Source organism: Ips typographus, linkage group LG16, assembly GCF_016097725.1.
Source record: "Ips typographus isolate SLU linkage group LG16, UJ_Ityp_2.0, whole genome shotgun sequence".
Lineage (NCBI taxonomy): Eukaryota > Metazoa > Arthropoda > Insecta > Coleoptera > Curculionidae > Ips > Ips typographus.
In genome coordinates, this window is record NC_138437.1 from 5,036,849 (window position 1) to 5,053,824 (window position 16,976).

The 16,976-nt window shown below is 31.6% G+C and overlaps 1 protein-coding gene across 2 annotated transcripts in view; it reads right to left on the reverse strand.

Moving 5' to 3' along the window:
* Window positions 1–16,976, reverse strand: part of DIP-delta (Dpr-interacting protein delta) — an 83,599-nt gene that overhangs the window by 20,634 nt on the left and 45,989 nt on the right. For both annotated transcript variants that reach the window (XM_081993943.1, XM_081993941.1), the window contains exons 2-4: window positions 12,371–12,477; window positions 3,237–3,444; window positions 2,891–3,052 (exon numbers count right to left, since the gene is read on the reverse strand). In XM_081993943.1, the coding sequence (XP_081850069.1) occupies window positions 2,891–3,052; window positions 3,237–3,444; window positions 12,371–12,477 (477 nt within the window). The remainder of the gene's footprint in view (window positions 1–2,890; window positions 3,053–3,236; window positions 3,445–12,370; window positions 12,478–16,976) is intronic.

The following is a 16,976-nucleotide window of genomic DNA, read 5'->3' on the forward strand; positions in this document are numbered from 1 at the left end:
TTAGAATGACCAGATAGTTCAAAATACTTTCTTAAACCTCCTAAAAATTGTCAGAGGCCTTTGCAAAATTCCAGAAGCCTCTAAATGCTATTGAACGCCTCCTAAAATTTGTCAGAGGACACTACAAGTGTCCTAATCCCAAGAAAAATCATTTAAAACGGCCAGGGCTTGTAAATACTATAGAAAACCTCCTAAAAATTGTCCTTTACCTGAGTCCTAAACCTTAGAAAAATTGTTTAAATAGTTAGAAGCCTCTAAAAACAATAGTAATTGATAAACAAGTAAAAGAGGAATTCATTATCACACCAAAGGAAACAACATCACAATGGCTAAACGTGGCCGAACTGAAACGTGCCTTGTGACGTCACACAGCACTCAAACCAAAACCGTTTTGGCACGCACAAAAACGGTTGCACGTTTTTCTATCTATTGTACTTCTCTTTAAATACGTAAAAAACTGTGATTGCGTTGTAGTATTTTTAACTAAAAAATTGAATTGGGCATAGCAAACATCAGATTTGTAATAAAAAATTCTCTCGCTTTAGTCGGAGTCTAGCTAGCAGCTCAACATTATAATTGAGTTACAAAAGCCTATTTACTTATTGATTCATTCGTGTTGTCAGAGGGGATTTTTCGTGTTCTATAAGTCAGACATTTGGTTTTTTTACGTCGTTTTGTCTGTTTATGTTCTGCTGGTCCCTCCAGGAAAAGATTAATGGGAATGTGGAGTGTCACACGGATTTTGTTATCTCATACATAACGGTGTAATTGCTCAAATAAATGTTTTTATTCTTTGATTGAATTATCTTATATGAGTTAATAACTGGATTATTTACAGTTAATTGACTGAAAGTTTGGTTACGTGTTATTCAACAAAGAAAAATATTTATCATTAGTGTCAATAAGAATTACGAATTATAATGGAAGCCAACAATTTCAGAACTCGCATCCTTCATCGGTCTAAAACTGCTTTTACTTTCAATTAAAAAAAATTAATACGGCTTTAAGCGTACTACTGTATCAGTTTTTTCTTATATTTTATAATTTACCTACTATACACCGTATATAGTAAATATTTTATTTCTTTAAAAAATAGCAATCCAATTTTCTGAAATTAAAATGGTATAAAAACCAACCAATTTACTTAATTTTAACTACGAAAGAATTCTAAACAAAAACTAGTCAGCTTTTGTAAACTGTCACTTAAAATTTTATTAAACGAAACGAACACAATCCGGAGTTACTTGCGGTCCGCAAGGTGAAAACAGCAACTTTATAATAAAGAAAGCGAGTCAGAAAAAAAACGGACAAGTTTTTGTTACTTTAACTGGAGTTGGGAATTATGCAAAGCATCAAAGAACTGTATTAGTCTTTTCAACTTTAAAGTTACTAATCCATAAAAAAACCTCTCCGGGAACAATTTGAACTTACGGCATTAAAACATTAAGAAGTTTTGAAGTAACTTTTTCTCCGGAATCCTTTGAAGTCGTTAAAAATGGAGTGTAAAAACGACTCATATTAATTAATTATCCATGCAAGTCACTCGAAGTTTACGACAAAGAACTTGAAGGGGCCTAAATAATAGACTTTTTTTGCCCTGGAAGTTTGTGGGCGGACATATTTCTGAAAGCGTCTCTGAATTAGTCGTATTTTGTTTATATTTCAGTAAAAGTGTTACAAATTACTTTGCTACTTGACAGGTCGCTGTTAAGCAGATAACTGACCAGATTTTGTGACAGCTAGACGTAGAAAAACTCTAGGGTAAATTCAATTCCTGAATTCATTCAATTATTCAAGAAAATCTCGAAAATTTTAAAGTTCGGAAACTTCCAGTAATTGCAGTTGGAAATCTTACCTATCAAAGCCATTTCGGGATTACGCCACATTAATTCATGCATTGGTTTCTTTTCTCCAATAATAAGTAAGCGGGATAGAAAAAGTTACAATCCAATAACTCCTTATAAACTTATAGTGGAGTAGTTTTCTTCATTTGCAATGCAAAGCGTCATTCGCTTACTGGAGTCACATTTTATGTAGGAATGGACTTGAGTTTGCAGTTTATTCGATGTTAAAAGGAATGTTGAAAAAACAGGGCTATCAAAAGTTAGACAGAATAACAGACTAGTGAGTTTTCAGTGCTAGCAGAGATAAATAGAGATTTATCTAGAGTTTCCGTGCTTTGTTCGTCGACTGACTGACCCAATTTAATTGGACAGGACCTAATCTATTGGATGGAAATAACGGTCGAAATTTTTGATTATCGGTTTTCCCATTTTGGACTTATCACATTTGTGGGAAGAAGGTTTGATTTTAATTGCTCTTATAAATTATATGTTAAGAAAGGTGTTGCAAAGAGTTAAAAAAGTAAAATTGGTAAATTTTCTTGTCAGACTGAATTTTAACTGGTCAAGGTAAATTTACACCCATCACTAACTACCATTAACATTTGTTCTTAATACTAAGATACTTTAAAGTTTCAGAGCGATGAAGCCTGGGAGTTTTCAAATTTTTCTTCAAATCTCTGCTCTAATCCATTCAAAGAAAAAACGAAATTTGTTATTGTTTTCTTTGTCGTGATTGAACTATTCATTGACTCTTTACAGTTCTGAAATCTTCCTTTTATCAAATAAAATTACAATTTTCCAAATGTGAATTAGGCACAAGCTTGAAATGTCCCCTCTAAGACTAAACTGTTTAGTGAATTGACTTGATCGTGCACAAGTTCGAATTTGGCTGGTTAATTTTCCTTACTCCTTGTTTAATTATTGATTTAGAGTCTAGTTCAAACATGAAGTATTTACGCTGTGATTGACTGTTAGGAATATTCTGCTTTGATTAACTATACGTTTACGTAGGGTTATGTTTACGTTAAGTATGAATGTTGTTTTACCTTTCTTTTTTCGATCCACTAAGATTTCCTGGTTGTCACCTCGTCTCCACATTACTTTTGGTTCTGGGAAGCCTTCAGCCTTGCATGTTAGGCTGATGTTTTGATTTTCACGTACCGCAACATTGGAAGGGGTGCTTAAACTGTCGATTATATTTGGTGGAACTGAAATGTAAAATTAACAATATTGAGAGATAGAAAAGTGTAATTAATTTATTAGAAAAAGCATTGAAACTGTAAAATAAAATTTTACTTTTTATTTCAATCTAGCTTAAATTAGCAGGACAAGAAAACTAATTTTTAATTACTGTTTTGTCAAAATAACTACTTTAATACTTAAGAAGCTCACCCACAACTTGCAAATACCCAACTTGGCTAATCATAGGATTCGTATTCACTTGACACATATAATACCCTTTATCTTCTTTGTGCACATTGCTGACATGCAACAGCCATGTTTTGGCATTATCATGTGACACACTAAAGCGTGGTATCCTGCTGATCACGTGACGATGAATAGTTAAAATCATTTGCCGATCTATGTGTATCCAGGCGACCTGCAAATAAATCCACCTCTTATTAATAATCTCTATAAATGTTTATGGTTTACGAGAAACACTAAAGGACAAACCGGATAAAAATTAATTATTTGTCTGCGAAAACCAATTTGGATCCTCTTAACCTCTTCGATTGGACTGGCAATTAAAATTTCATAAGGCACTCCAAAAGGCACATTATTAATAATTCCAGAAGCGGAAAGAAACACCTTCCAATTTTTACCTCTAGTAGTTATTTAAGATGAAGCTATCGCTACTTACTGAGTAGGAAGTAAATAATTTAAAATATTAATAAAACAATTTCTAAATTATCATTAATGCACTTTTTACAGCGAAACTAAACCAAATTACCAAACCAGTATCGAAACTCCTAATGAAATAATCAAAGATGATTAAATATTAAAACATCATTCAGTTTAAATGAAAATAAGCATATAATGGCAGACTAAAAAACTCTTAAATTGTGCCAATTGAGATCGCCAAACTTTAAGTTTCGGACCCAATTTCCAGCACCATTAAGTGACAAAGGCGAGATTCCGATAACCGAATTTATAGTGGATATTGAAAACTCAATTACAGCATTACCAGCACACGAGATATCATTAGGCCCAGCTGTGCTAGTTTACTGACTGGGTTCAAAAAACTGATATAATGTCCCTCTTAGAAAATATGATTCAAAGAGAAACGATTTTCGTAGGTAATCCATAGAAAAAGCATACAAAACCACTGTTGGTACATTTGACAGCATAGTTTAAATTAGCTTATATGTATAACGATTATGTATACTCTAGAACAAATGTCATGAAAATTGATTTAGGGAGCAATTTTGAGTCATTCTAGTTAATTTTTATGCCTAAAAAGTTGAAACTTGTTACTTAACTTACTTTTATCAGTCAAACAAGTCAATTTTCAAAGTAAAATAGTCAAATATAACAAAAACTGAATTAGCCGAGTACTTGCAGTCATTCTAGTCAATTTTTAATGTTAAAATATTGGAAAATAGTAGATTTTTAAGAAAATTTATTTACTGGACTACTTGCGGTGATTCAAGTCAATTTTCAAAGTCAAGATATTAAAAAATAGTCAAATAACATGAACAGTGATTTAATGAGCTATTTCCAGTTATTTGAGTCAATTTTCAATGTCAAATCATTGAAAAATTGTAGAATTTCATAAAAATTGACTTATTAAAATCAGTCATTCTAGTCAATTTCCAAGGTCCCGTTTAAAACCCGTGTCAAGGTTCCGTTTAAAAACCGTCCAATTTTATGACAATTGATTTATCGGAGTACTTGAAGCTCTTTTTGGTCGATTTTTAATGTCAAAACTTTAAATATTAGTCAAATATCATAACAATGTACTTGTTTAGTACAGTTCAGTCAGTCATGCGAGTCAATTTTAAGTCAAAAAGCAAAAAAGTGTCAAATGAATTAAAACAAATTTCGCTGGATATTTTCAGTTATTCTAGTAAGTTTTCAGTCATATAACGTTACGAAACGTAACGAAAAACACTAAAATTTATAAATAAAATGACCTACTGGATTATTTGCAGTCATTTTAGTTGATTCTCAAAGTGAAATATTGGAAAATGGTAAAATTTTATGAAAATTGTCTTTCTGGATCATTTCCAGTCATTTTAGTTAATTTTTCAAATTCAGAACGTTGAAAAACCGTCAAATTTTTAAAAAGCGTACTTACTAGGCCATTTCCTGTCATTCTGGTCAATTTCCATATTCAAAAACTTGAGAAACAGTCAAATTTAATGAAAATTAAACTACTGGATCATTTGCAGACATTCCAGTAATTTTTTCAATAGCAGAAGGTTTATAAACAGTCAAACCAATTTTTGCAATTATACCAGGTATTTGCAGTTATTTTTTAAGTTCAAAACGTTGAAATCATGAAAATTTACTTGACTTACTTTTTTTAGTTGTGCGGGTCTATTTTAAAGGTCAAAAAAATAAAAAAAGGTAAAGTTAATTAAAATTTCTACCGTTGGCTATTTGCAGTCTTTCTAGTCAATTTTTTGATGCCGAAACGTTGAAAAACAGTCAAATTTCAAGAAAATTGACTTACTGGACCATTGGCAGTCATTCTAGTCAATTTTCATAACCAAAACGTTGAAAATCAATCAATGGGCCTGTCCCACAATTTTTTTTTATTTCATAACTACAAAGACGGATTGAAAATATTATACCCGTATTTTTTTGCTTTCAAAAATATTAAGTCTAAATAGAAAAAAAATGATGATAAAAACTACAATAATCTCATGTTTTAAACGCCCGCCGCCGGTGACGTACTACACTATCAACCAATCAGCGACAAGAAGTGAAACAGTTGGCGTGCAACAGCCAATAAAATCGCCCAGAATTACGTACGTCACATGCGCGCCAAAACAGATCTTTTAAATTTAATGGACAAATTCAAACTAATGTAGGAACATTTACGACCATAATTTTTTCCTCAAGAATATGAAAAATAAGTTTTTTTTATCCTATTCTTTCGATTCCACTCATTAAAACAAAAATTTATGATATGTGGGATAGGCCCATTATCATGAAATTTGCAGTCATTTTAGCCAATTTTCAACTGCTGATGATGTTGGAAGTGAGTGCGCACGGTTTGTCAACGTTGCCAAAAATCGTATGGCTCGACAATAAAAAAAATTGTTAAAATGTCAGTTCGTCTGTCAACAGTGTCATTCTGATTCTAAAACTGTCAAAAGGACGTTAAAGCAAAAATTTAAAAAAAATAAAGTTGATATTTTGACTGGCGATTTTAACATTGAAACTGTCCTTTTTAACTATTATCACTGGAAAATAGAGGAGAAATAACAACAATCACAACCCTGTATTTTATTAAAAGTGACCAACGTAATGTCAAAAAATTTCTCAGAAAATACAGATTTTTTAATTTAGCAAATAAAATACTATTTTAAACAATTAAAACACGTGTCAAAAATTTGACAAGTGATTGATCAATTTTGACATCAGATTTGGTCGATTCAGAAAAAATCCTGCAACTTTGCTAATTTGAACTGCTGTCAGATCAAAATTAAGAAAGAAATTATCTTGCAAAAAGACATCTTCATTATCAAATCGGATTTGGTCAGGCATTATCACTGTTTGAACTGATCCCAATCAAATATATATTTGAAGTAATTTAAAATCCTTAAAATTGTCAACTATTGAGGTTTAAGCTCTGCTCTAATTATTGGTAGAATAATGTGATGGCCAACAACGATAAGTCGCAGAACTAAAGCGTTGAAGCAAGCTCATTAGAACCCACTGACTAAAACGTTGATATGGCATTAGCTGTGCTTTAGCATCCTAAACTGGGAATTTTATTAACCATTCCGTATGATTTAGAACAAGGGTTGCACGTATGATTTGGCTTTGCCGTAATGTTTGATTCGCTAATCCTATTAAAGGTAGAATAACTTGAATACAATTGGTTAATAATTCTCATCAAGCTAATTAACGGACAATAAAACTATTGTTACCTGGACGATTCAATCAGTATTATGGAAATTGCAAATGTTCGATTGTGTGTAATTTCAAACTTTAAAGCACCAAAAGAAAACTGAATAGCAATAAACATAGAGGTTTTATTTGATGGGACTGGGGTAAATATCAAGAAAATTTTGTGGGAAGCCCGATTATAGAAAATACGCTTTGTCGGAAAGGTCTGTTTATGGATACGGAACAAAAGAAAGGTAATCTGAAAAATTGGTTTTGAAGTATTTGTTTTTAAGGTCCTTTGTGGCGTTTCTGAACAATCGTCCTTTCAGGAAACGTTTGAGTAGAGAGAAAGCCATAGTTTTTAATACCATAACGGATGACAAACTGCAAACTAAATTCCTAGATTTTGAATTATTTTTATTTCCGATCTTATTCAAACTATCTGTCACAAATGTTTAATGGTTCTTGTAAAAGCCGTTAGTCAAAACTTTACCAGTGTGTATTGCCAACTCCATCTTGCAGATTTCTCAGGAGACAGCGTGTAATATATTTATTAGATGGTGAACTTCCTGCAAGGAATAGCATCCAAAAGTTCAGCTAGTATTTTTTAAATCCTCCCTTTTCTATATCTACAATAATTTGATTGGTGCATTCAGTAGGGTAAATTTAATGAACTCATTGAATCATTAAGATTTTGTAATACATTTTTTTAAATCTGCCTTTACTCCACAAAAAAAAAACAGAACACTGTTTACAGTTAACTGAGCAAAAACTGTTTGCCATTTATATGGCAAAATTTTGAACACCGCAAATTTATTGATGCGTTTTACTATGCCGCCTGTTTGTTCATGCAATGTTTAACAAAAAAACGGAGACTTTCAATTAATTTCAGTAATAACGGGTATTAGCAGCTTTGTGCTGAAATAAATCACAAACTGGGTTATATCCGATAAATGCATGTGAAAATACACAAAGTTTTAATAAAAAAAAAGTTAATAAGAAATTAGGTTTGCTAAGGTAGCTTAAAATATTAACTGGCAATAATAAAAGTTTTGAGAAACACAGCACGCCCTTTCGGTATACTGATTAGAGGACAGAGAGGGATTAATCAATTCCTGAATGAAAATAAGTAGAGTTTAATTGAATTCGAAGGAAGTCCTTATTAAAAAGGATTTTATTTAATACACATCCGGAATTGTTAAATTCAACCGATGAAATTACTTTTTGTTTACACAGCAACTTATAAATTAGTAGAAACGGGTTCTTTATTATGATTCACTTTCAAATCAGATTAAGTGCGTGATTTTAAAACAAATTTAATTTCACACTGTCAAATTTTTGCTTATGTTTTGCTCAGTCTCTATAAAGTGTAACTGTCCAGTCTAATGATACTAATTGGTAAAGGTATGAATTATGCAACACACTTTATCGAGTACTTATATCACTTGTGTGTGGTTGTATACTAAAGTTTTAATGGCTGCCACAGTAACTTGTCACTGCATTGTAGTCTGTACCACTTACCCTAAAAGATTTCAGAATTTCTTAATGAACCAGGTGAATTAATTGGCTAAATTGAGCCCCTTTGACTCACTGACTTATTGACTATTGTACAGGGTGAGTCAACGATAGAGTATAAAGTAAGTAAGTTCATTCTCATTTCGAGAAAATATAAAAGTTATAGAATATATTGAGATGCATAGATTAAAATACTTTTGGACATTTAGAAATTTTGAAGAACCACCTTGCATAGTCAAAAATAATTTTAAGCTATGTATCTTAATACTCTTTAAAACTTTTGAACTTAACAAATCGAAACAAATGAGATATTTAACTTTGTATATTAACACTTTGTACAATATGTATTTAAAAAAGTAACACAGCAAGAATAATAGATAACGGTGCAATATTAATTAACATATTTTGACTTTGAACTCATTTATATGAAAAACTAGAACCAAGCACAAACATAAAAAAAGCTTAAAAACTAAAAAAAATCACACAAAATACTAATTTCTCTGAAGATGTACCTGTTTTATTATGAGCACTTAATTTTTGGAAAACCCTGCACAAAAATCGACAACCAATAAGTCTTCTCATAAGTAATATTTGAAATCCATATAAATTTTTTTAACAAAAATTAGCCTAGTTGATGTGATTTAAATGTAAATTTGTATTTAGTGCCTTTCAATTTGTAATACTAAATACAAATTACTGCTATTTGACAAATATGTGGATTAAAGAAAAGTGCTTTCAAATTTATGCTGAGATCAAATATTAAGCTAATTCTAAACTGTATAATTAAGTAAAAATAGTCTACGTTACCTTTTGTATTAAATTTTTCATGGTATAGTCTACAGAGTGTTTATTAACGTCATATCAGGATTTAATGGTACATCAGAAATTAACACAAGTTTTCTATATAAACTAGTTTGTATGATAAAATAAAATTAAATATCCCCAGAACTTAGATATTTGAAAAAAACTTTGTAATAATTCTAAAGTGATGACTACATTGAAATTCTAATTTTACCATTAAAAGTAGTCACGTGATTTTTAAAATTAAATTTGACTATTGAAAACACGTCACGTTACGAATTTCACGTGACTTTTCCATGATTCCATTTCCACAAATGTGCTTAAATCAGTCATTCTTTCACTCTAAGTAGGTTTTACAGGGAATTTTGTCCAGGCAAACTGTATCTGGCAGTTCAAATTTTGACATCGCTTTTATCCCTGAGTGTACTAAATTTTGTAGTATTTCTTCAGGTTATTGAATAGGAAATTTAATGAGGATTCCAAAAATGTGCTTAAAACAGTCATTCTTTCACTCCAAGTAAATTTTACAGGCGTATTTGTCGCTGACTGTTCTTTCAAACTGTGCTTTTGGCAGATCAAATTTTGACACCGCTTTTCTCCCTGACTGCACCAAATGTTGTAGTGTTTTTCAGATTATCGGATAGGAAATTTAATGAGGTTTCCAAAAATGTGCTTAAAACAGTCATTTTGTTACTCCAAGTGGGTTTTACAGGCGTTTTTGTCCCTGGCCGTCCTTTAAACCGTGTTCAAAGTTCAGACCACATCAGTAGATTTAAATATTTGTTGCACCAAATCAGTTTTTCCTAAATAAGTCGAAAACGATGAAAGTTACAAAACATTTTCAATAGACCAAAAATGTTCCTAATCAACTCCTTAACTCAGCATCGTAAGTTTGCAGGACCGTTTTTGCTTCCAGTATACAGGGTGTACATGAAAATTATGGTGATTGACTGTTCTTGGCCACCGTGTACGCATTTTTTCAAATAAAATTTTTTGGTCAACACTACTAGAAAAAAGAGCTCATGACGGTTAATTTGAATGGTTCAACCTTCCTGAACTCCAAAAAATAATTGAGTTACAGAATGTTCCAATTTTAAACCACAATTTCAACTGATTATTGTACCAAGCCAGTTTTTGCTAAATAACTCAGAAACGGCAAAAGTTACGAGAAATTTGAAAGAGATCAAAAATGTTCGTAAAGAACTGCTAAAGTCACCACTGGAAGTTTCACAGTCTGTCAGGGCCGCTACTATACAGGGCGTGCATGAAAAATGTAGTGATTTAGATTTATAAATTTTCAAATTAAATGACAGCTATTACAAGAAAATGATACATTTCAAGCAAATTTCAATTAGACCCATAAGTTAATTAAAATTTAAAATTAAAAAAATTAACCAATGCTACGGCACTGTTTGTTTATTCAAACTTGAACACCTTGTATAACAACTTTGTAGCAGTTTATATGGCAAACTTGAATTACTTTTTGATGCACAACCAAACCCTGAAATATGACACATTTATCGTGTACCTTGTAGTTCAAAACCTCAAAAAAGTTTAGTTTAGGTTTATGGAGTAGTTTGTCATAATAAAACTAAAATTAACCAAAATACAACTCGTTTTCATTTAAGACATAGAATATGATAAATGTTTTCGTTCTTTTCTCTTTTCCAAAAAACATATTTCTGCATTGGCTTCTACCTTTCGAAATATATCTCGGTTCTCTGCAAGATTTGATTTCATCTGTATTTTGTTTTTGGATCCGATAATCGAGACAACGAAATAGCCGTGTCCCTTTCATTTGACATTATCAAATAAGAAAGGTATAAAATAAGATATATTTATAGAAATCGATTGCTTCGCTCTTTCGTTCTTAGTTTCAGTCATTGGTTTGTATTTTCATTGCAACTTAACATTGCCATAAATCAGTAGAAAAACTGAAATGTTAATTTTGAAGCTGTAACGCTGGGAACAATTTTTGTTTTCTATTTGTAATAGCGTGTAGATAGACAAAGATTACTGAGCTGAATACACGAGAACCTTCGAAAAGGCTTTTGTTATTAAGTATTTTATTAGAGCGAGTATAGCTGCACCTTGGCACTTTGTAAAGGGGCGACAATGCAGACGCTATTGAAGGGAAACAACAGCTGTTTCTTACGCGTTATGGCCCAAAGTGCAATATGAGGATAAAGCGTGACACCTAATCTGCTCTACAGCCTGAGATGCTCTTGGCTTAAGTCCAACACCTATCGTAAACAGTAAATCTTACACATAATGTGGTTATTTAAGTTTTCTACTGCTTAAAATTGCATCCAAAGTAACTTTAGACGGAAAGTAATGGCTTGAATACTTTTAGACGAACAATTTTTAACTCTTTTTTATCATCTAGGAACACAAAAGGGACATGCCAAAGGTTCATTCATTCATTTTATTTAAATCTAAAAAGCTTCCGTTCCGACTCAATTCCGGATGACTGGATGTTTCTTCTTTAATAATGTATGTTCCACGTGGGATGTATCCCGTAAATAAAAAAAATCGTACAACTCCTAGAAAATTCATGGATTTAAACACAGTACGTATTTTCAATCTGTGTATTTTCCTACTTTTTTTGAAGCGCCAGGTATAAAATACACATTTTATAACCACACGAATGAGTAAATTTCAATTAGAAAGTCCGATCTCAGTAAAAGTAAATTTTTCCCTCATACAATTTCAAGAATCATGGTATAATAAAGTGTAAAACCGCAATTGGCTCTATACGAAATCTTCAAATTTATACTCTTTATCTCCGTGAAATTTTATGAATACAATTTGGTCTGCATTGCACGTATATATATTATTTCAAATGACAGACGAAATAGCTGAAGTAATAAGGCGGGTTTCTTTGCGGAAAAATATACAGAAAATTGTGATTACTATACTAAACGATATTTCTTGGTAAAATTAAATTAAAGCAATTTAGGGAATTGATGGCCAGTTTTCTTCTTGAAAAAGGCGGCATTAATCAAATGAATTTCGCTTGCTTTAAATTGGCTCTGCATGAAAAGAAATTGATCGTAAACTACATAGACTGTTCCAGAAAAGGTACATTTATTTGGTTTTGATCCAGATACTACTGTATTTAGACTTGTTTGACATATTAATTGACTCACCTTGTATGTGCCAAGATTTTCAACCACACATGGTAGACTTGCGTCTCTGCCTAATGCCACCGTGACATTTGGAATAGGTTCTACGAAACGTGGGGTATCAGTGAAAGCTGAAAAAAAACATACATTAAGTTAACCTACTTTCGAGGAAACTGTATTAATTAAGTTGGAGCAAAAAGGAGAGTATGGGTGATTATCAAAAATGACAATTTTAGCGACTCCTATTATTGCCTACCCCCGACCTTATTAATTAACACAAATCATGACGAATGGCAGAAATTTACTCTGAGACTGGAAAAACACTCTGACGAATGACTTGCAATAAAACTGTGCTTTTATCTTTTCGCACTCCACATTTAAAGCTGCAGCTAGGCAGTGTCGAGTTTCTAATGAATCAATTAATATGTATTCAGTCTTAATTATTGCAGCTGCTTTTCACTCAACAGGAGAAAATTAGATTTTATTATAAGGATCTTTAAGTCTGGCATATGAACGTCACCAGGCAATTTTACTGGATTTACGCATTCTGAGAGATAAAGCTTTTATCAGCTTTTCTAAAAATACCATAAACTCCAACCGATATTAATTGATTTATTATTATCCCGGTATCGCTAGGTTTACCTCCCTAGGGATGGGAGAAGGCAAAAAACCACAATTTTATTGCGGCCCATATATCAGCTCGAATTTTTCACCTGAGAGATAATTTCAGATAACCGGGTGAATTTATGGTAATTAAAAACTTGTAAATTGCCATCTTTGCTTTTTTCGAAAAATCGGCGCCTTTCTAATAACATAACAAATGTTGATGGCTGTTAATCATGTCAAAATTTATTAATATCCCAATAAATCTCTTATAAATTTAATTTAAAATACATACACATTGTTACATGTAAGTTACTGTTTCACTCACATATTTTACGATATGCTGTCAAAGTCCAAAAATTTAGTTAAAACCGTTTGTTAGAATAAGAAATTCGGAATTTTAGAACTCCCATGTAGATGTCAACTTGCTTATTTTAAAAGTGACACCCTGTAAAATTTTGAGTTTTCTGATTCAATGTCGAATTCTAAATATATATCATATCTGTATCCCTTTTTTAGATATTTACTATTTTATGTGAAATTTGTCATTTTTAGTCCCCAAACACAATTATAATTTTACATATCAGAAAACTGTTTGTTTTTGTGTTTTTTTTCTTTAAGAGTGGGTGCAGAAAACTTCGAAAATAATGATACAAGGTGGTCAAAAAAAGACAAGTTACTCTTGTAAGTTGTAACTTACTTCCCGTCCAAAATTAAAATAAGTTTGTATTAAGTTTTTTTTTTTGAAAAATTGACACTTTTTAATTAATTAAGAATTATTGATTTTATATATGCATAGATAACATCAATAAAATAATAACATATAAACATTAACTTAGGCATTTAGCCAGCTCAACTATTTCAATACATTCTTCTACTTTTCGCTCGGAAATTTTAGGCAATTAGCCAGCACAATCATTTCAAACACATTTTTCTACTCAGAATTGTAGATTGTAGGCAAATTATGATAGTTTTGACATTAGTGACAATTATCACGTGGTTTTAAAGGATAATTTAGCCAGACAGTCACGTGACCTACAAGGAGTAAAGGCAGTAGAAAATTTGATACCGTTAGGAAGAAAAGTGGTGTCTAAGTTTGAACTGTCAGAAACACAGTTTAAAAGGACAGTCAAGGACATAATCGCCTGTAAAACGCCCTTTGAGTAAGAAAATTACTGTTTTAAGCACATTTTTGGAATCCTCATTAAATTTCCTATTAAATAACCACAAAAAGCAGTACAAAATTTGGTACAGTCAGGGAGAAAAGTGGTGTCAAATTTCGAACTGCCTTAAACACAGTCTGAAAGGACAATCAAGGACAAAATTGCCTATAAACCCTACTTGAGTGAATGACTGTTTTAAGCAGAAGAAAAAAAGCACTACAAAATTTGGTACAGTCCGGGAGAAAAACGGTGTCAACATTTGAACTGTCAAAAACACAGTTTGTAGGGACAGTCAGGGACAAAATCGCGTGTAAAACCTACTTATAGTGAGAAAATGACTGTTTTAAGCACATTTTTGGAATCCTCATTAAATTTCCTATCCAATCACCTAAAAAAACACTACAAGATTTGATACAGTCAGGAAAAAAAGCGGTGTCAAAATTTGAACTGCCAGAAACACAGTTTGAAAGAAAAGTCAAGGACAAAATCACTGTTAAAACCCTCTTGGAGTAAGAAAATTATTGTTTCAAGCACATTATTAGAATCCCCTTTAAATTGGCTATTCTGTAGCTTGAAAAAAAAACAGTACAAAATTTAGTACTGTCAGTGAGAAAAGCGGTGTCAAACTTGAAGTAACACTGCAAAATAAAACCTGTGGATTTGGCAATTTGCAATATATAAAATGTTTCATAACCCACATAACAATAGTATTAAAAACGGTAGATTATATAATTAATAAAAAAAACAGGAGAACGGTAAAATAGTAGACCTGGTGACATTAAGCACAATCTTCTACTCTTCTCTTGAAAATTTTAAGCAATTGGCCTGCACAATTATTTATTTTCTTGAAAATTTTTAGCAATCAGGCATCTCAGTCAATTACAACACTAATTATGTTTTACTCAAGTTAATATTATAGAACTAGAGATCCGGTTTGCAAACGATAAACGAAAGCAAATACACCCATGATTATTGGACAAATATAACAGACAATCGATGCACGACAATTACAAACAGATTAAATGAAAATATTTTTGTTAAACCAGTTCTTTATGCGTATTGAAAATTCGTTTGCGCTATGGTTTGACGTCTCCCTATCAAAGGAATTATTTCAAGCTAGTTCCATTTATGTTTAACTGAGTTTACCCTCCAAAAATCTATTTATTGATTATTCTGGATTCAAGGGAAATACTTTTTATTTAGAAAAATTACATTTTTGTTGAAAGACAATTGATTTAGACAAAGCTTTGAGGTGTTGAGTAAAACCATTTCAAGAGGCAATTTGCTCCAACATGTGTAACTTAATGTTACTTGCATTAAAGTCATTTGTAAGCGTCCATCATCTTGAAAGCAACTGTGCTCTTCTATAATCAGAAGTTTAACAGTGAACGTTTATTTCTACATTATTGGAAACAAAGCTTAAATGTGAATCCATTAATTTTAACTTTTTGACTGCAACTACAGTTTGACCAACTTCTCAATGCTCACTTAAGCGTTTAAACTGCACTGAAAATATTTCGCTTATTTTTAAGGGTTTTTGTTGCCAATTTGGAAAACTATTCTAGCTTTTAATGCAGTCAGTTTTATGATGGGGAAATTATGAAGAAATTTAAGGTTATCTTTCAAACTCGATCTCATGTAAATTGTCTTAGGATCATTTATAACTGTCTGGCGACTTGTAGGGAAGCCTGAGCAAACTTTATTCTGATAAACCTTTTGCTAACAGAAAAATAGATTTCCACGCTAATCTACTTGCATTCAACGGAAGGAATTTTAAAATATGTTTTCTTAATCTGTCTTTAATAGAAAACCCGCATTTAGACTTTATCCTTCCATTCTGCGTTTGCCTGAACTAACTGATCACCTTCTAGAAAGCTGTGTTTAAAGAATTCTGTGATGGAAAAGATAATTACACTGTCACGTCGCATTAAATTAATTATTCCGTATTAGTTTGACGTAAACAGTGCATTAATTAAACCGAACTCTGTAGAAACAAAAAATTAATATGAATGAAATGATGTTTCTTGGCGTCTTGTCGAGCGAATTTCTAGGACTAATTGAATATGTATGTTCCTGAAAATGTTTGGTAAAAATACAAGGGTCAGAAGTTTACCTTGTTTAGGGCAAGGTTAAAAATTTTCAATTTTTGTAGTGGATTATTAGTAAAATGCAACTTCAATAATAGAAATCCTTAATGAATCGTAATCACATTAATTAAATGTTAATGACTATTTGTTTCCTCTGCTCCGTATTATTATTGGCAAACACGTCAAGTATTGGGATATGCAGTATAATAGGCAAAATCTAGCGATAAATGGTAATTAATAAATATTACGGTATATAGCAAATTATCGCCAATATTGAATTTATTGTAGAGAAGGTAATTTGAGCTGGAATTCAACAGGCAATGCTGAAATTTGTAAAGGTAACATTATTTATAATGAGTTGTAAATGTTGACGCCAGATATGATCGTATTGCCATAAGCAAACAGACTAACAGAGATATATCGTGTAGTTTTGCTTGGTTGGGAATTACATTTTCAGCTTGAAAACTACAAATAAAACAAATTTGGAATTTCGGTGCTGATTATTATAAAGAGAACTTCCTTTAAAATCACGCTGGTAATTACAGATGATATAATACGCGATTTACGGGAAACTTTCAACTATCGAAAATGTAGTAATATCAGTAATTAATAAATGTTGTGGTTTATTGCAAATTATTGCAAATACTGGCTTTATTCGTATGGGAAGATAATTTGAATTATGTTCAGCAGTCACCAATAAAATTTACTCGCGGCTATGGCATTTATAATGAGATCAAATATTCTATTCAGTGCATTGTAATTTAGCTACAACCAATA